At 38.3% G+C, this 19,929-nt stretch overlaps 2 protein-coding genes across 3 annotated transcripts in view; one reads left to right on the plus strand and one right to left on the minus strand.

The window, feature by feature from the left end:
• PRSS12 (serine protease 12) overlaps nt 1–19,929 on the minus strand; it is a 33,110-nt gene that overhangs the window by 9,568 nt on the left and 3,613 nt on the right. The window contains exons 2-9 of the mRNA XM_059843678.1: nt 15,455–15,593; nt 13,377–13,555; nt 11,699–11,849; nt 8,873–9,051; nt 8,533–8,674; nt 7,387–7,592; nt 4,256–4,397; nt 462–667 (exon numbers count right to left, since the gene is read on the minus strand). Of these exons, the coding sequence (XP_059699661.1) occupies nt 462–667; nt 4,256–4,397; nt 7,387–7,592; nt 8,533–8,674; nt 8,873–9,051; nt 11,699–11,849; nt 13,377–13,555; nt 15,455–15,593 (1,344 nt within the window). The remainder of the gene's footprint in view (nt 1–461; nt 668–4,255; nt 4,398–7,386; nt 7,593–8,532; nt 8,675–8,872; nt 9,052–11,698; nt 11,850–13,376; nt 13,556–15,454; nt 15,594–19,929) is intronic.
• The window catches only part of METTL14 (methyltransferase 14, N6-adenosine-methyltransferase subunit), a 39,844-nt gene continuing 33,306 nt past the window's right edge, over nt 13,392–19,929 (plus strand). For both annotated transcript variants that reach the window (XM_059843680.1, XM_059843679.1), the window contains exons 1-2: nt 13,392–13,529; nt 17,354–17,423. The gene's annotated coding sequence lies outside the window, so the exon portion shown is untranslated. The remainder of the gene's footprint in view (nt 13,530–17,353; nt 17,424–19,929) is intronic.

Genomic DNA, 19,929 nt, shown 5'->3' on the forward strand with positions numbered 1-19,929 from the left:
CAAATTTTGATTGGGGAAAATAGACTTAGAAATTGTTTATAGCTGAGATCTTTTGACTGGGGAAAATACACTGAATTCTTTCAAGACTGAGAAGTACTTTATAGCTGAGTTCTTTTGACTGTGATCAGAGTCATTTACACATTTGCTTCTCACATGTAGGATTTTATAGGGCTTTTCCTTACTTCCTGTAAGTGGAAGCAGACCTTGCCCAACCACACAGGTCTCAGTCCGTATCTGAGGATAACCTACACCTTGGAAAGCTGAAGGGAGCTGTTTAGGTTTTTGCAGAGAGAATTCCCACCAGAATTCTCTCAGCAGAGAGAATTCCCGCCCCTTTTGTTCTATAATTGTTTTTTATAAAACTATTTCCTCTGTGAGGTGGGATTGTTAAGTCTGTCTCTTCCTACCATGACACTTGCTCACGGGGACCTGCTGGTGTGCCCCTCATGACAGGGCCTCACCTTTATTGCTGTTCCCAGGGACTTTCTTGCTCAGGTGGTCACAGATGACCCCCGCGTCCTCGCTGTGCCGGCAGTTGTGCGTCCCAATGTCCTGCTTAATGCAGTCTGCCAAGGATCTCTCATTTCCTGTACACTTGACGTTATCCACATGAATCGGGCCTTTGCCCTCACCAAAATAGGCCATTGTCCTTGCTCTAGCTGGGCCTCTGCAAACAGAGCATATTTTTTTTTATTATTAAACATTTTGAGGCATTATTCTACATTTTATTCAAATTTCCAAGTGAGTAGTCAAAGACATTGAGGTTTCATTCCAAACTCTGTCACTATTTCACTTGATAACAAGCACCTTCCACCACCTCTCTTATTCTAGTATGCAGAAAAAAATTGCTACATTTCATTAAGGTTTAAAAACTGTTTTTGTGTATCTGGTTAGAAGGCAGTGTGCAAAGTATTTTACATTGTATCAGCATTACATTTTGCCATAAAACAAAAAATGTGAAAGCTGCTTTTTCATAATCTCTTTAATCCTCATATAAAGTCAGCATCTGTGAAAGCTAAAAATAATTTGTTCGGGTCTGATTCCCTCAGATAGACGGGCCAGTTAAATACAGTATACTTGCAGTGCAGTAGGAGCAATGATGTACAGACCTAGCAGTTGTTAGTAGATATTAAAATATTTTATTATCATGTTATTTTTTACAGGGCACCCCATACTTGAGGCGTAAAAATGTCATGTGACTGGAGATCAGTTCAGGGCCTGCACCCACCTGTTCTTGGGAGGAACCCAGTACTTGGTGCTTGTTTTAAGCATCTCATTTGGAAACTCCTGTGACAGAGTATTACTGTTAATTAGTTGAAGTAATCTTCTTAATTTATAAATAGATGTTTTGTTGTATATGGTTTAGGAGGCAGAAGGAATTATGAGTGAGAGACCACCCAACTGGCTATACAGGGAAGTGGAGCAGGAAGCCACAGACAACTCTAAGTGTGCCTGAACTACAAGTTTACCTGTTGGTTAAGAGCAATTCACTGACATTTTACTGGGATAAGGATATGTGGGATTCCAGATAATGAAAATACAGGTTTCCATTTTAAAGGATATTTTATAATTGTATATTGTGAAGTACTGCTTCTGTGCATACAGAACTGTAATTGCAGATGTGATGAAATGCTGGAGCAGAGCAAGAGAATTTGACTGTGAAAATGTACTAGGCAAGAAAGTATTTCTCTCCCTTTACAGCTCTTTTTGTACTTCTTTAATACCTGCAGTGTTGGGGAAGGTAGGTGAGAATGGCATGAAGAGTTTGCATCCCTTCTTGAGATGGGTTTGGTCTGTTGGGGAGGAATCCTGCCTTGTCAAACCATTTTCAAAGTTTTGTCACAGTAGAAGTGTGGCTGGCTCAAAGTGAACCAGCTATCAATTGCCACATCCATATAACTGAAACATGAAAGTAACACAGGAGCTTCCTCCCTTTTCAAACTTTTGCACATGGATAGCTTTGCCAGTGTGGATTTTTTTACTATGTACTGAAAGGGTAGGTGGGCAGGATTTCCAAGTAGGGAACATTGGTTAGAATGCAGAAATTGTAAAAAGCCAGGAAAGAGAAGCTCAAGAAACATTACGTGAGAGATGATACCACAAGGTCAACTGTCCTTACATATTTTCAGTTTCCAAGGTTAGGAGATATTTGCCAGATAATCCAAAGCCTTACCTGCCTTTGGAGCCAGTATAAGACAATCTCTGCCTAATGAGTTTACTGTGATTTGACTTGTCAGTCCCAAATAGTGTGACTCTTGCTCCAAATGTTTTTCTTTTGTGAGGGATACTCTGATTGCAGATAACCACAAAAAAAAAAAAAGTCCAACTCTCTGATACCTGTGGGCAGCTCGTGTGTTCATGTTTGCTGTTACAACACATTGACACAGTACCGGCAACTCATTGTAAATTGTTACCTGCTTTTGGTATCTCTGTCAAATAACAGCTTCTGCTTTAGGGCATTGTTCTAAAGTTCCTCAGGATATTGAAAACTACTTTGTTATCAATCACCAACCGCAGTATTCTTATCCTTCCCCAGAGAAGTATTTATTGCAATTTAGTACAGAATTCTCTCTCCAGATCTTATCAGTGACTTAGTAAGGGCACTACCTCCTTCTTCCTACCTTTGTATGAAAACAGTCTATCTCTTACTGTGCATCAGTAATCTCTCAGTTTGCTGATAATTGAAATGGAAGCTTTTCAAACCCAACCAACCAACAGCACCATAGAAAATCCAAACCAACCCCCACTGAAGAACATGTCAGGAAACAACTGTAAAAAATCGTGGTGGTCTTGAGCAAAGAGTGCAGCTTAATAGAGGAAATTATTTCATATAATTGGGAAATCTCTGAAGGTACAAATGGTACATCTATGTTTTTGTTACATGCTGGAATGTGCCCTTACAACTGGCTTTAGCGTGCCCCTAACAAACACAATGTCCCTTAATTGCTGCTTTCCAAGCCAGCATTTATGTACTGATGACCCTCAGAGAAACAACCTTTTTGTCAGTTCAGATCTGTCCCTGGAGAGAAGTGGCTTTCAGGTCTTTTCCTCTCAATTCTCCCACACCTAGGGCCATGCACAATAACTGCTGAGTTTTCAGATGCACTATTATTATTATTATTCATTATATTGTTAATGAGGAAATCGAGTGGATTAGGATAGATGGACACCTATCCTAGAATTGAGTTAGGTAACTTGTAACTTGTATTGCCTTGTAAGTCAAGTTTTGCCATTTTGAAGCCATAGTGTAGTACTACTTTTAAATAGGCTTTTGCTAAATGAATACCAGGGAGTTTTTACAAGGTATATATTGTGTGTTCAGACATAGTGTGACAATATTTGGTTGGACAAACTTCACATTGTTAGATACAACAAACAATATGATTTGTATTTCTTCAGCTCAAATTTCTTTATAGATATGCTTGGAGAAGACATTTCACTAATTTCCTGTTGTATTTCACTACTATTCTGGGTATTTATCAAGTCTTATTAGTACTGCTATTTATATATCTGCCCTATAGTTATCTTTTTGCTGCTTTTGGGTATCCAGAAGAAAAATGCTGATGAGTGGTGTAAGCCTGATTAAGTGATTTCTTTCAAAAGTGACACATATATTGCATGGTTTTCATTAGAGGGTGGGTTTGTTCTGTCAGGTCTATTCCTGTATTAAATGAAGCTTATTGAAATTACTGTCGTGCAGACTGGAGCCATAATCCCTTGTGTAACAGTTTCATCAGATCTTTGAGCTACATCAATTCTAATCACGTCAGTTAAGGAAGGAAAAACTCCATTAAATTAGGGATTCAGTAGCTGGTGTGCCTGCATCGGAATCTGCAGTCATCATATCCACACCTTGTGACAGTGGACTCTGACCTATTTTTGAAACTACTATGACAACTAAAATTTTGTATTTAATTGGTAGATTTAATGATTTGGAATGTTTAACTTCTAATGAAAAATATTTAATAACTCTCACTAACTTGCATTTCTGTTGCCAGTCAGACTGACACACTTTTGAATACTAACATTCCCATTCCCAGTTATGCTACTTAATGAGCATTCTTTTTGAATACAGAGCCTTACTACTTTTCATACAAATAGTAGGAATACATTTTTCTAAAAGAATGCCAAACTGACAAGTTTTAAAAGACATACATTATCTTATCAGATCTGTTTGTGGTATTTGGTTGCAGAAACTTAAGATTTTTAGGTACAGAAAACATAACTTGACAAAGAGCTTAATGAGTTATCTTACTTGTAGCCAAGCTGTCGGCAGACTACAGCTGCATCCTTATCAGACCATCCATCATCACAAATTGTGCCCCACTGGCCATTGATAAAAATCTCCACACGTCCTTCCTTCTTATTCTCACCATCCATCAGCCTGATGGGAGGACCTGGGAATAAATTACTGCTGTCAGCTCAAAGCAACAGAAGCAAGAACTGGTACTTTAAGTTACTTTCATTATATTTAGTACAAGTGATATTTACATTCAAGAAGCCTAATATCAGTGGTTAAAGTAAACATATTCATCCTGGCTGGCAAAATGAAGCAGTTTGTACAAATTACAAGACAATATTAAATACTACTGTACTTTACTCTTCTGCTGATTTCCTAATTCTAAGGCAATATGTGACATGGTTCAGAAATTGATCACAATTCTATCCAAACGGTAGAAAACACCTGAGATACCTTTGATACGATACCCATACAAGCTGGACAGATTTTCCTTACAGACACTTTATGGGTGAATGTAACTGTACCTCAGTCCATAAATCCATTCTTAAACTGCTTGCTGCTGCTCCTCCTAACCACTGTCTCAGCAAAATAGTGCAGCATTGTGTTGAACTTCAACTATTCCGTATCACTTTGCACATTGTTCTGCAGCATGTTATTCTACATTATTTTTCTAGCAATTTAAATTGATTGTTTAATCAGATACTTTCATAATATGAAATTTCACTTATGTGGATTATTCAGACTTAGTTGATCATGGTTTCTGCAGTGCTTGGCCTCTAGTTAAGTTTTGACTCATTAGGCAAAATACATACTTACTTCTTACTCACTCTAAAATTCCTCTGCAGCTGCAAGCAATGCAAATATCTTTAAAACCATTATTAATTCCTCTGTGGCCTCTTTGTCATGTTCAAGGGAGGATCACCTCCTCAATCTCTTTCTATAGCATACTTTATAATCTTTAATCTATTCATGAGAGTTGCTTCTTAAAATAATGGAAAAGACTCTTTCTCATTCTTCTAACTTGTTCCCAATCTTTTCTAAATATATGAGGATGAGGAATTACTTAATTGCACTCTTAAAGCAGTATTTTGAGATAGCTGCATTTGATATTTAATTCAGATTAATTTAGGGTATGGGTAACTTCTGTATACCAAACATGAATCTGGTCAGCACTAGTTAAATCTGGCCTAAGTCATTAAATGAATGGGGAAATATTTGAAGATAAAATCCCAGTATGTTTGTTTCCAATGTAATTTAAAGCCTATTGTGTTGGAGTTCATACTCTCTGGACAGTTACATGGATTAACTGCACCAACATTCTGTTTACTTAAGCTGTCATGATCTTTCTTGACAAATGTCATTATTGTAGTAAATCCTATTTCCTTTTTAGTGCTCTGTAGTATCTGTGTTTGTTTAAGTCTTAGCATCTACCAATTTCTCTTTATTTTCCACTGAATTTATCCTTATGGGAAAAAAAAGCTTTTTCAAATGCTGGGAAGTAAATGGTAACAACACTTGGTCCACTTTCCAATCAGAAATCTCCTAGGAAATGTCAGATAAACTCTTATTTTCTTGTTGAACTGATATGTTCTGGAAAAATACAACTTAGGTAAGAATTATACTTCTAATAACCAAATAGAGGCACAGAATAGTACTATTATTTTATTGTTATTTATTTATTGTTTAAATAATATTTTATTGTTATTTCATTTTCTTGTGGTTTAGGAAACATATATATATATATATTTATGAGCACAAAATTAATATAGCATTCTGGTAGTGGGGATGTGAGAATGTTACCATATGGATGTATTTAACTGAACCAGACTCTTTCAGCAGAGATATTTTATAGGAATTTGAGCAAAGTGGCGCAGATGGTTTGCATCTGTAAAGACAGCAGTCATGGATTGAATTCCTGTTATTTTTGGTTTGAGAAAATTCTTTCTAACAAATAGGATTTGATATATGTACTGCAACAGAAAACATTCATTGGATGGTGAGAGGCCTATATAGAATAAGCCTGTAAAGAGGGAGAGACTCAAAAAGTACATGTGGAAGTGCTGAATGTTGTTATAACAAGTAGCAACACTGTGCAGTAAAACCATGTTGTAGTTTGTGGGATAAACCTTCAGTCTGTGATTTCAAGGAAACGGGCATATAATACCAATTTCAAATTCAACTGAAATAATCTTGGGTAAGCTAAATGGCATTGGCAGCAATTTTCTAAAAGGCCATATACTGGTGAGCTACACACTTCATGTAGCAAATTGTAAAAATGAAACTTTTTCAGAATTGCTGTGCAGCCCATTGTTCCACTGTAGTTTCTACTGCAAATATCTCATAGCCAGAATTATTGTTTAATTATCTGCATGTGGATTTAGGAATCTTTGAAATTTATTTGTTTCTATTTTATTGTGTTTTTATCACTGTGTAATTGGTATTTTTATCACAGAATTTTTATCACTGTGTAATTGGTATTTTTCCATAATTCCTTTTCAGTTTATTTTCATACAAATTTGTAAGCCTTTGACATTGGAACTAACTCTTTTATCTGGGTGTGTAGTATCATTCTGTCCTGGTCAGCGAGTGGGGCCCATTCACCCAGAAGCTCTAAATTACAGGCAGTAGTAACACAGAAATAATTTCATGCTTCTTACCCTACCTTCTTGCTATCTCTGAACTTCCCATCTTCTCCATATCCCTTGTTTTGGATTGTCTGAATGCAAAGCCATAGGAGGATGTACTATGGATTTGTATTCCTCAGTGCTCAGGTATGTCTCCAGCATTTGACACCAAGCATTACTTGGAGGTTGAGAAGTGCCAAGTAAAATTAGGTATTCCATGAGAAAGTGCTGAATAGGTTCAAAATCTAGTGGATACTGAGACAATGGCATCCCTGGAATGTGACTTTGTTACCTTGCAAATCTGGGTTGAGTTTTAATGTTCTGGATGTTTACGTTCTAAACACAACTTGATTACTTCCTGTGATCTTCAGGAGAAAAGTTAGGTTTTTTCCCTTCCCGTTCTTACCTTGCACCTATCTGACAAATATTGGGATTTTGAGAATCCTTAAGTATCCTGTACTTTGGTTGTATCTGTATCCACAGCAATACTCGTACTGTAACTTTAGCAAAGAGCTTCCTCACCAAGTGAGCGCTTGTGGCTGTCGTTTTCTGGGTGGCAGATGAGTCTGACATCCTCCTGATGGTTGCAGTCGTGCTTCCCCCATTCCCGCCGGGAGCACTGCAGAAGGTTTGTCTCCTTCCCAGAGCAGATCACATCATCCAGCCAGATGGGCCCGGAGCTTCCTTCTGAGTAGCTGTCTTTTTCCATACCTGCAATTTTTCCATACCTGCACAACACAGAGGTATGTTTTGGTCCACGGTGATCAGAGGACACATGATGCTTAAGCATGAGAAAAGAAAGTGATATCCCTGAGAAAATAAGGATTTCTCAAGTATTCTCGGTAAGCAGGTTCAGTTAGCACTAAATTCAATGAGAGCACCATATGCTTGCCTCTTCAGTAATGGGTTTTTTTTTAAGGAATTACTTACTGTTACATTAGTTCAAACTGAAGAATGTAATGCCTTTGATTAAGGCTGCTCTTCAACCAAGCATATGGCTGGCTCAATGACTCTGAGGCTTTAAGCATGTTCTTAGTATTCAGTATACATTTAAATGTCACAGTCTGAGACAAAATCCTTTTTTGAATGTCAGCTGTTACAGTTTGAAGGCAAGACAACAGTCACCTACTGAGAGTGTATCTTTGTAGCCAGAGACCAGTAGGAAAAGCAGGGAAGACTGAATGCATAAAACAAATGGGATTTTTTCTAAGATGCTTTTCAATACATAACTGTTCCAGGGCCAGGCTGTGGGATTTTTTCTGAGGTAGTGCAGAAGTACTTACACCTTGAAAATGTCTGTCGTTAATGACTGTACAACAAGCAAAGATTTAGAAGAAGCAAACTTTTCTAGGGAAAATAAAAATCAAAATCAGTTCTTCTCTATAGCACATATATTGATCTCAGCAAAAAAGAGAATTGGAAGGAGCTCCGTGAATAAAGGCTGCTAAATCACTCTTGTTGAAGGTTTTTCTACCTAAACTAAGGCCTACATACCTCTGTGAAGCTAAGGAAAGCAGGCTTTAATGGATTTTAATGTGGTCATTTCTTTGAAGCACTCAGCTAATATTAAAAAGCAGACTCTTAAAATAGGGTCCATGTAGGGTTACCTAACTGTTTGTCATCATGCTCAAGTCACAGAGTCAGATATCCAATATCAAGTAATCTTACTTAAATCCCAGCTGCCAGCAAACCACCTGCGTGTTCAGCTCCGTCCAGCCGTCGTCACAGACCGTGCCCCACTGGCCTGTGTGATAGACCTCCAGGCGGCCCTCGTGACTGCCCTTCCCACCTGTGAGCCGCAGTGCACCATCTGTGCCCGTAACAAGGGAAAACAAAAACAAGCATCAGCGTTTCTTAGATCTCATTGTTGTTCTAAAGCAAAATCAGTCATTGCCTTTTACTGCATCTGGTTTGAGTTTGTGCCTCTGCAAACTTTAGAAGTGTTTCTTGGAGCTGTGAACTCTGCCTTTGTCCCGTTTTTTCCTGTGATCATTGATGACTGGAATACCTGTGAGAGGTGTGCAGGAAACGCCAGCATCTTCTTTGTGGCCGCAGTTGTGTACTCGCCAGGCGCTTTTTGGGCACTGTTCTATGGAGAGTTCATTTCCCGTGCACTGCACTTCATCCAGCAGCACGGGGCCAGAGCCTTCTCCAAAGTAAGCCTGGCTCCATGCCTTGGCAACACCCCTGTAGAAATGCAAGGAGCACCCAGTCAGAAGGAAGCAAACTGAAGATTTTCCTTTGCTGTGCCTTTAATTTTCCTAGGAGAGATTACAGATGAATACAGCTTGGGTATGAAGATTCTAATTTTAATTCTCATTTAATATCTATATATAGTAAAAATAATCTAATATATATTTCTAAAGTGACTTTCACCTGTTGTCCTCAAAACACATTAAATCAAATACCCAGTTAAATGTGTATTTAGTCCTGTGAAAACCACAGCAAAGAGATCTTAAGTGACTTGACAAGCGTCATATCAGCCATCAGCAATAGAAATAAGAACAGGAAGCAGAGCAGTGACTAGCCTTGTATGGAGTATATTCTCTGTCAGCAGAATGGATTTTGAGCACAAAAAACTATGTTGATTGAAAACACTCCATTGGTTTAGAATTACAGAAATTATGCAGTGTTTAACCCTTTATCATCTATGAGGATTTTCCCAATTCTATTTAAAATATCATGTCTTTCATATACAAATGTTTGCCATGGTTTGGTTTCTTTCCACTCAATGTTTTCTCTGTTCCTATATTCACTCTAGTTTGAAATGGCAAGATTCAAATGTCTAAAGTTTGGACTGTAATGATTTACCCATCTAAAGTATTAGTTTAAATGAACTAAAAAAGCATCTTGTTTTCAGTGTATCTGATAAAAATGCTGGCAGAAATGTATAGAAAATATTAAGGAAAAAGTACTTATTCATTAAGCAGCTGGCTAAAATCAAAGAGATAATGATGGACTGCTCTGAGTGCTTTTACAATTTATACCATATTCCAGTAAGAGTTTTTGGAGTTAGGCAGAGATAATGCGTCTCATCATTATAACCAGAGGAATTTGTGTCAAGCAAAAATTATTTAGGAAACCAAATAATAAAAGATGTTGCCATTATTTTCCACCTATTAATGGTAGATTCAAATTCTGGAGTTTTACAGGAGTGCTACAGAAAAGTTGAAGGGGTGTGGGAAGCTACTTACTGAGAAGCTTTAGTTTTACAGTTTCTGGCATGTTTCCAGATGGATTAACAGTATGCAAATTTGGATTATTTTTAGTACTTCAGAACTGGTCTACTGCCACTGTTGGTAAGTTGATTTCACTTCATATTAGCATGTTTGTTGTGACATCTTGCTCACTTGAGAAATTCTGTAAATCTCAAGACATTTCAGAAATACTTAGTAGGTTTAGCACAATCTTAATACAATTGATTTACTCAGAAAAGCAAATCAAATTAGAAGCATGACAAAACTTTGTTTGCAGTTTGTGATGATTAAATATAAATAATAAAAAGTTTTAGTGTCATCAGGAAGGAGATAGGCTAAGAGCATTACACTTGTCACTAGTATACAGAAATGCAAAGCAGGGCTTAGTAACTCCCCAAACCTATTAATAGCAGCCCAATTCAAAAGTAAGAAAAGCCTGCAAGAACATAAGCTTTCCAATAGGTATTCCCATTTGAAAATTTGCAGGAATACAGAAATACAACATGAAAAAAGCTGGGGAAAAAAAAATCTGATGTCAGAGAAGCCTATTGGTTCCTATGTTGGCTCATCTGGAGATCTCCATTATTTTTAACTAGTCCATAGTTCTTATCCTTCTGAGCTAATTTGGGTGGTATGGGCAGCCCAAGGCCTCAGCTGCAAAATAATTACACTCTGGGAATCACCCATTAATGCCACAGAACTTTGTACCTTCAATACCATTTCATTGCAGTCCCAGCAGGCTTGAACAGGCAATTTCTGTTCCAGTCTCCTCTGCATTTACCTGCTTAGTTCTCATCCAGTCTGTCTCAGACATAATCCCCTTCTCATGCATGGGATACAACCCAGCATCTTCTCTGCTTCCTGCTCCCAGTTCTTTCCCTCTTCAATCCTACTGGCCTTCCACCCCAATTGTCCTCATCTCCTTCCTCTCTGGTCCAGCAGTTTTCCTCTTAGCATTTTTCTGCAAATACCAATACTTATCTTCCGTGGGGTATCAAAATCCCCTCTGGCTGTTAAGAAAGTGAATCAAGAAAATCCTGTTCTGCTGCTCTAGCTGTATTTCGGACCATGCTTAGTTCAGACAGAATCAATGACTAGCTTAACTGTCAAAACCTCAAACAGATCTCTAGCTCAGTATATGCAAACTGACAATCTTCAGAGGTGTGTGGTTTAAACAAATCTAGAGAGAGTCTAACAAGCATGCCAAAAAACATTTCCTTCCTGACAAAGCAGAGTTCTTGTGCCAAAGCCAGGAGGCTTTCAGACTCTGCAGTAAAATGGATTGTCAGGATTTGAACAGTCAAAAATTTCTTTTCTACCTACAGGTTTGGATTGAAACTTTAAAGGAATTATAGTGAGTTTTCACAACAAAGTTAACATTTATTCTGAGACATTCTTTATCTGTCTGGCCAAACAGACAAAATTGGCCCTCTCATATGACACTGAAAACTGGTTTCAGTGAATTGAAATTACACTGTAGCTGAATCTTCTATATATAAACTTAGTTACTGCTCCAAAGTATCGGTATGATTTTAAAGGAGCATTTTTTTGACAATTACGCTTCTCCTAGCTTCAGCTGAGGGTCTGATAACTCCACTGCTTTGCTGCTGGAATAACAAACATGTAGAAAAACAAACCCTAGGCCGAGCTGCCGACAGACAACTTCAGCATCTGCATCATCCCACTGGTCATCACAGACTGTGCCCCACTGGCCACCATGGTAGACTTCCACTCTTCCTTCGTGGGCACTGCTCCCACCAGCCAGCCGGATTGGAGTGAAGACAGGGCCTGGGGACAAACACAGGATACAGAACGGGTCATTCATGTCCTAAAATACCATTCTGATAGTAAAGAGGGAGGAAGATGGCTTTATGGTTTCTCTGACATCACTCAAGAATTTTCTTTTTTCTGCACATTTTCTTTTTACTACTAGATGGAAAACCAGAAAGTAAAGTGAGTTCCTTTATGCTCTGCTCTCACTAGCTGAAAAAGTTTACACATACAAGTAACCATATTGATCTTGAATTACCTCAGTGTCACAGCATTCAGATACTTAGTACTGTAAGGCAAAATACTGAATCAGTCAGTAGAGCTACTTTTCTACAAGTAAGAGCAAAATTGGCTAAAATCTGAAGAAAGAGGTAAAAATTATGTGACAGACACAGAAATTAATTCTTGGGTTTTCTCATTCCATTAGAAAATGCAGTCAGAGCAGTGAAATCTCTTTGACTATGGAGTCTCAGTTGAATTGTGCAAGTATTGTTCCCTGCTTGCTTCCAGTCTTTTAAAATCAGTAGCTCTCTTCTGGTGTACCAAGAAACTGTCTTGAACGCATCACTACTAAATAAATCTATAATAATGGAAACAGTTTAAAGCCATTTAAAACCCCAAAACTGCTGTAATGTGAACAAGGTTATTTTAAAGTTCCACCACATATAACATCCAAATGATTTAAATTTGAGTAATAGTTGTGTAACTTTCCAGCCAATTAATGCTACTATTTAATTCTTGGTTATTAAAAAAAAAAACCAAAACAACAATACTGAGGGCATTTCTCCAATTTCATATTAGTGTGTCACTGATATGAGGGGGGAGGGACGGGTATAAATATTTTAAAAGGCTATTTGCAATAGAACCTGAAAAATGTGAAAGCATTTCTAATTTTCAGTTTCTTTAGGCAAAACTTTCTCGTTTTCATTCTTTGTCTCCTAGCTTGAAAAGAGTCCCCCTACCCTGTACTCAAGAGTCTTCTAAGAGCAAAATTTTCTTTTGAAAGCCACTTAAAAACATAAGTAGGAGAAGAAAGGCAGCACAGAACTGGCTGCAGCCACATGTTTTGGGTTCAGCTCAAGAGATTGGCATTGCCGGCTCCCCAGCACTGCCAGCCCAGCCCCACTTGAAGCAGCACTATCTTAAATCTGGTGGCATGCCTGCCTGTTTATTTAGTATGTTGATTAAAATAATATCCAATATCTTAAAAACATTAATGATACTTGTTTTCCTAATAATGTAAGTTTGACATTAAAAAAAAAGTGGGGAAACAATCCTCATTTTACAGACAGAGATTCTTGCTACTTTACTCTTTCTCACAGCCTACATCTGAAAGAAACAATTTGTTGTTGATTATGGAAAGGTAAAATGTTGTTAAGCTAGGTGCTGCTTGAGGTATCTGGAGCAGTTAATGATGCAATAATTCAATTTGTATAATCTGTTCCAAGAAATCTTAACACTTTTTCTAATTTATTTATTGTAATTATTACAACTTCTACTTAAATAAAATAAGGACTTCAGGAAAACATATGTATTTTTTTTTACCCAGGGAAGAGCTACATGTGACAGCAGCTGCCATTTTCGGAGGACATGTCCCATCTTGCCGAGTGTCTTTTTCACATAACAGTATATTTTCTTCATCACCACGACAATGCACTTCACTCCAGAAAACAGGAATAAGGCCTAATCCAGAGAAGGGTAAGTGTTTTGCTGTACCTTTTTCCCTGTAAAAATAATCAGGATACGGTATCAGAGTGGAGGAAGGGAAGTGGGAACATTTTCTCATATATAAATCTTGGAGTAGAAAAGAAAGGGCTTTCTTCAGTAGTGTAAATTCATCACATTTTCATACAGTTCACCATTGTCTTCTGCACAAGGAAAAGTAACAGATGTGACCCAGTTCTCACCATTTTGTTGTGGGATATTATAGTACAGTGACTGTTGCTGCAGAGCCAGCTACATTCCTGCTCTCTCAGTTCTTAACTACAAAAATCAACAGACTCCACAGTCCATAGGTGAATTTACAGTACCAGCCCACTGCAGTTACAATTCCAGGAGGGGTAATGCCACCAGGTCTTTCTCACTTATTCTGTCCTTTACTCCATGAAGACTCCATGCTCTGCCCATAAATGCCTTGTATTGTGGCTGTGATGATGGGGCAGGGCGATCACCTCACACTCCATCAGATCAGGCCCCCATCCATTTTTCTCAATTCAGCCATTCCCACCCACCCAGAACATTTTATAAACAGCTCTCTTTCCTTCTCTTGCTGAATCTACACCAACACTCATAGAGCCATCTTCTCTTCCTTGCAAAGCACAATGAAGTTAAAACAAAGCCCAAGTATGGTGATATCAAAGGAGCAGATAGATGGGAGCACCTGAAAAGCACCAGTAATGCCTTATGAGTTCACCTGGTGGTACAGAGATTCAAATTTCTCCAAAACATTCAGGACAGCTCAAAGTTTTAGCTACTGTTTGCTTGGGGATTTTTTGGCCTGGGCTCAGCTTTGAGCCATTTCTGTTGAAAAGACAAAACCATTCACCCATATTGCTGAACTACTTTTGCTAACAGCGGCCTTGTTCAGCTGAAATGTTCAGGGTATAGAGAGCAGATAGGACTTACATGAAAATGAGGGAAGGAGCCACTGCACGTAGACAGCTGAAGTCATAAGCAAAATCACAGCCTCCAGATGGCTGAACTTTTATCTCATCTAATCCTTATATTTTTATAAGTTGGCATGGTGTCTCCAGATTAGTATTGAACATTCTAAACCAGCTTAGATTTAGTTCTGGCTAGCAGTCTTAAAAAGTGGATTAATCATTAGGAATGTCATTGTGCAAGTCTGCTATAAAAGCCCCTTACTGCTTGTAGCAAGCAAAACCAGTGCTTTGGTATGTGAGTGAAAGAAATGTTAGAAAGGCAATAAAGGCAGCAAAATTATGCTAAAGGGTGCTGTTGATCAACTCCATTCTGGCAGCAGTGGGAAGTAGTGGTCAGCAAGGACAGTGCAGGGATTTTCAGCCTGTCCAGTATGGCTGTACCTCTAAAGTGTTGCCATTTGCCAAAAATGTAGGATAAGTGCCAGGTGTCATTTGGCATACTGCAATGGGTGATTACTAGAATAACCCCTTGCCCCTGAGAATTAGGAATTTTCCTGTGATTAGGAGCCCATGTAGAGTCAAATCCTGGCCACGTTTACATTGGTATAGATTCAATAACCTCACTGGAGCTGTTAATTGACACTTAGATGTGTGAGATCAGGATCAGACCAAGTAATTCTGTCTGTGTGGATGTCTCCCAGATGTCCAGTAGAGCAGTTTGTTGAAGCTTGCTGCCCTGTTCACACATTTCACTTTGAAAGCAAAGCATTTGCCACAGTCTGCTCCTGTCCAGATCCTATCTTCAGCTTTCTGAGGAAATACTGATTTCCTCATTGGAGTGTAATGCGGCTGAAGCCAGCAAAGTATTCTGGGAAGAACAACTTCAGCATTCAAACAGTTTCATACAGAAAAAGCAATCATCAAACACAAAAAGCCCTCAGGATTTACAAAGCAGGTTGTCCTTTATACAGAAACAACATGAAAATGAGTTGACTGATTTTTACTCGAACTGAAACTTACCCAAGTGCAAGCTGTCGACATACAACTGTTGCATCATTATTGTCCCAATGGCTCCCACAGATTGTGCCCCAGATTCCATTCAAATAAACCTCCACTGTACCTTCAAACTCATTCTTGCCTCCCCGGAGTCTCACTGACCCTAGTTACCAAAAATTAAAAATAACACAATTACACCTCCAAGATACTCTATTGCTTGGTTAATGCATCCCACACAAAAGACTTTGAACCTCATTTTCCCTGAGTTCTTGTTTCATGGATACTGAGCTGTTTCCAAGAAACATTCTGGCACACCTAACATTCTCATACAGTGATACACAAGTTAAGAGAACCCTTTTTGTACATGAGGAAAGCATTATTCTCCCCAAACGGAAACTGCATCATATTTCTGATCCTTCTGATGCTATAACTTAAAGATTTAACAAAGTATTTAGAGACACATAATTATTGAAATGTGATTTCCTCTACCCAAATGAGCAAAACATAAATATATATATATATATATATATATATACAGTATGTGTGTGTGTATGTATATATATATTTGTGTAAAATATGCTATACTTTTATCTTTCACAAAATTCCATTGACCTTAAGGGAATCAGAAAATAACCACATGGACTGCACAGCCTTTGCTCTGGCACGTTACATTACGCATGTCACAGATGACAGCAGTTTATTTTAGCCAAAGAATGCATTTGTTCATACTTTTCTCAGACAGAAAAACACAGCATCTAGGTCTATTAATTCATGAGAGGTCTTTACTGAACTCTCAGACAAAGCAAGCTAAAAACAATAAGGAATTGTCTAAAAAGAAGTGGGGAGGAAAAAAAGTGCTTCTTGAGAGCTACAGAGCACAGAAATCTAAGAAAATTAGCAGATTTTGCGTTGTTGTATTGCAGTCATTTTGCTTGAGATGTCTGATGCATCTACTGTTGAAGGTAGCCAAGTGCCCCTGGCAAAGGTGGGAAAAAGCTGGTCATAGGGATAGCTACACAGAAACAGAAAAAATCATGACAGAGTAGTAATTCAACAAGAAACATTTCTGTTTAATTATCAAACACAGCCCAGCTATATGAATTCATAGTCTGAAATCCCAGTTAATCCATCTGCTTCTGTTCGGTGATCTACTTAGAAGGTGCACCATCACCCAGTTTGCAGGAGTTTAGCAATGGGATGAAGACAGTCAGTGTTTGTGCCTGCATTTCATTGTGTCTGTGTTCATCTTTGTGTAAATAACAATAATAATAGGTAGATCCACCTTTTCTTCTCAGCTTCTGTCCTGGGTTTAGTTCAGTGTACTTTATAAAACCACAAAGCCAAACAACTGCCAAATAACTCAAGGAATTAATTAACCTCATGTTTGGCTTGGCGTGTTCCTTTCTGCCTCCTATTTACTTTCTCAGCAGTAACTTACTGTGCAGTAAATTACAAGCAACATTTATTTGACTCATATTACAGAGTGAGCTATCATTCCTGAAAAAGGATTATTACTGAGTCAAATATAACTATACTGTAGACACATTGTGCATCATTTATCCGTCTTTAATTTTTTTCTCTTTGTGTCACAGACAGTTTGGAATTCTGCTTATTTCTGCTCTTCACCAGACTCTCGTATAGACTGTTATTTTCACTTGAAACTTCAACTGCACTCATAGCAAAGTGATTCCTGACATACCAGGAAACGAGTTTGAAGATGTCATCTCCAAAAATAAGTTTATTTTAGTGCATGATTGCTTACAGTGCTGCATGACACCTACTGAAATCAATACAGTGCTTCCTGAGTACACATTACACAATGTTTCTATTCAAATATTTGAATAAGGGAGTACTTGAAGAATAAAATTTTCTTCTAAAGTCGTCATGGCAGAATTCAACTCACTCCTCTTTCTCTATTTACAGATTTCCCAATGACAGTGGTGAAGAACTTAGTCATGTACACACAGCAAAACACACAAGAGGATTGCTAAAGGTAATTTTGTAACCAATTCTAAATATTCTTGATTTTCCCTGATAAGTTAATCTAGAAAGAAATAAAAAGAAAGCCTATTTTTACATGTAGCTAATATTAAACCTGCCATTTAACAGAGGTAACCAAATATAATGCACATGTGCTTTGAAGTATGTATCAACCTCTGTCAAATGACCAAGTCATAATTATGTAGCAAACATATCAAAGGTACTAATGAGAAAATTATTTCTCTGTTGTTTACTCAAAATGTTGTGGTGTTCATGCACCTGGTAGTTATATTACCAGATCAAGAGATACATTAGTTACAGTAGTGATACCTCATAAAACCAAACCTCAGCATCAAGACTTTCATTACAGTACCTTAGGTTTTCTTTCCAGTACATAAAACTCTTTCTTCATGATGAAACACAGCTCTGTGTTTCCTGTGTAAATTGATCCCAGAGAATTGCAGGATAACAGCACGATCTGCCGTCGTGTGTGTTTATGCTGTATTACCAACTATCTCTTTATGTGTTAACATTTTAATTGCAAGATAGTCAGTGTTTGCATTGTAAAATTGCCAGGAAACACTTTTTCACTTCATAGGAAGCAAGAAACCTAATATTTAGCATGATTGAAAGGATACAGGTTAATTCTTATTTTCACTGGTTAAGTCTACTGCTGTTCCAATGTAACACCTCAAACACCTGAACATGTGTCTCAGGGCCTTCCTCTGTGCTGCCCCAGGAGCACAACAACTCTGCAGAGGAGTGTCTGCATTCCCTCTTACAAAACATGTCTGGCTTAAGTGTATGCACTGGAGGCTCTAGGTTTCTGGACTGAGAGGTATAGTAACTTCTCAGCTTTTTTAGCTATAATTTTTCTGCTCTTTTAGTTGCTGAAGAAAACTCAACCTGTTGGGAGTAGAACTAATGCAGTAGTACTCTACTCTTTCTGCTCTCCACCAATTCAATATGGTGTCAATATGTTTAAGACCTCTGCTTAAAGTGCTTATCAAACCTACCCTGCCTCAAGACAAAGCTCAACAACAGGGAACAGCAGCACCAGGATCCTGCCCATGGCTCTGCCCTCCTCAGCACTGGTTAGGAAGAGGGAGGATGAGGAGAGGTAATTTGACCCCACAGGTTAGAGCCAAGGGCACAGGACACAAAGCAGGCCTATGAGACAGCTCTAGACATAAACTGTGGTCTTAGGACAGACTTAATTCAGCCCTTTATCAAAAAATACAATCTACTGTCTTGACAGAAACGCCTTCATTTATACTCAAAAAGTATGTATGCATTCACTGTAATTTTGTTTTAGCTGAGGTTACTGACGGTCAATTCCTGTTGTTTACATACAGTCTGGTAATTTTAGTTGCCCTGGTATCTGCCCAAGTCACAGTCTTTCCTATCTGCTCTCACTGTTGAAAGGAGATAGTTATACTTGCAAATGCAAGGAAGTAAGGGTATCCAGTGGGTGCTGCTGAGACTTGCTCCAGAACACCTGCCATAGAGGCTGAAGATGAGACACTCAGGAAAACAGGGAGAGGAAAACCACCCAGCCAACTTTTAATTAACTCAGAAAAGCTTCAAAGGAATTGCACTGTTGTGCTTGGCCTCTTTTCCTATACATTCTCATGTGCAGAGTTGCTGGTTAACTCCAAACCCTGTTTTATTTTTTACATTTCACTGGGAAAGAGCATTGTTACTGTGTGGCTGAATTGCAAATAGGAGGGGAATCACTTGCACTTCTGCTCTGTGTGTTAGTGCTGCAGCAGCAGTGTTTATGATGTTGGCTAAAGGCGTGCCATAGTTTCTTTGGACAGGTAAACACCTGTCCAAAGGTTTGCAATTTGGCTGTAAATGTAGGCTGGGAAAATAGGAATCAGAAGTAAAAAATTTTCTGTGCCTTTCACCCTGGTGCAGTGTGCTCTGAAATGGCAGATTTAAAGCAAGCAAAAGAAGTAATTTCAATTTTGGAAATCTGTAAAAACAACAAATATTTTTATTTCTGCCCTCATGTCCAAGGTGTTCCAGTGTGGAATAGTGCCACAGAAAGGCCCTACACTGACATTCATCTCTGTTGTCTTGGAGTCAGTTAGGTCAGTCCAAACTGACATCAAGTGTGAGGGTTTCCCCTTGATACATGCTCTAGATGCCATGGGATCACACTGTTACTTGTAGTATTTAGAATACATGGGGATGATCCATAATACATATTAAAGGGTCTATCCCAGTTTCAGAATAAAACTAATTCACTGGTTTGTATGAGGTATTTGCAAAAAGCTTCATGTAGCACAGGTAAAACCTAACATTGGTTCCAATCAATGGAAACTTCCCTTCCAGGATCAGGCCTGACTAAAATCAAATAAATTAATCCTGTTAACTTCAGCAGAATTATGCATGGTGCTACTGTGATCAATGAATGCTGTTGTCTATCACTTTGTGAGCACTGCTCTTAGACTAAAACTACAATTATTTTCTCCAGGCATTTTAACCTTGAAAAAGGGTGTCTCCAGCAGAAC

This window comes from Haemorhous mexicanus, chromosome 4 (assembly GCF_027477595.1).
Source record: "Haemorhous mexicanus isolate bHaeMex1 chromosome 4, bHaeMex1.pri, whole genome shotgun sequence".
NCBI lineage: Eukaryota > Metazoa > Chordata > Aves > Passeriformes > Fringillidae > Haemorhous > Haemorhous mexicanus.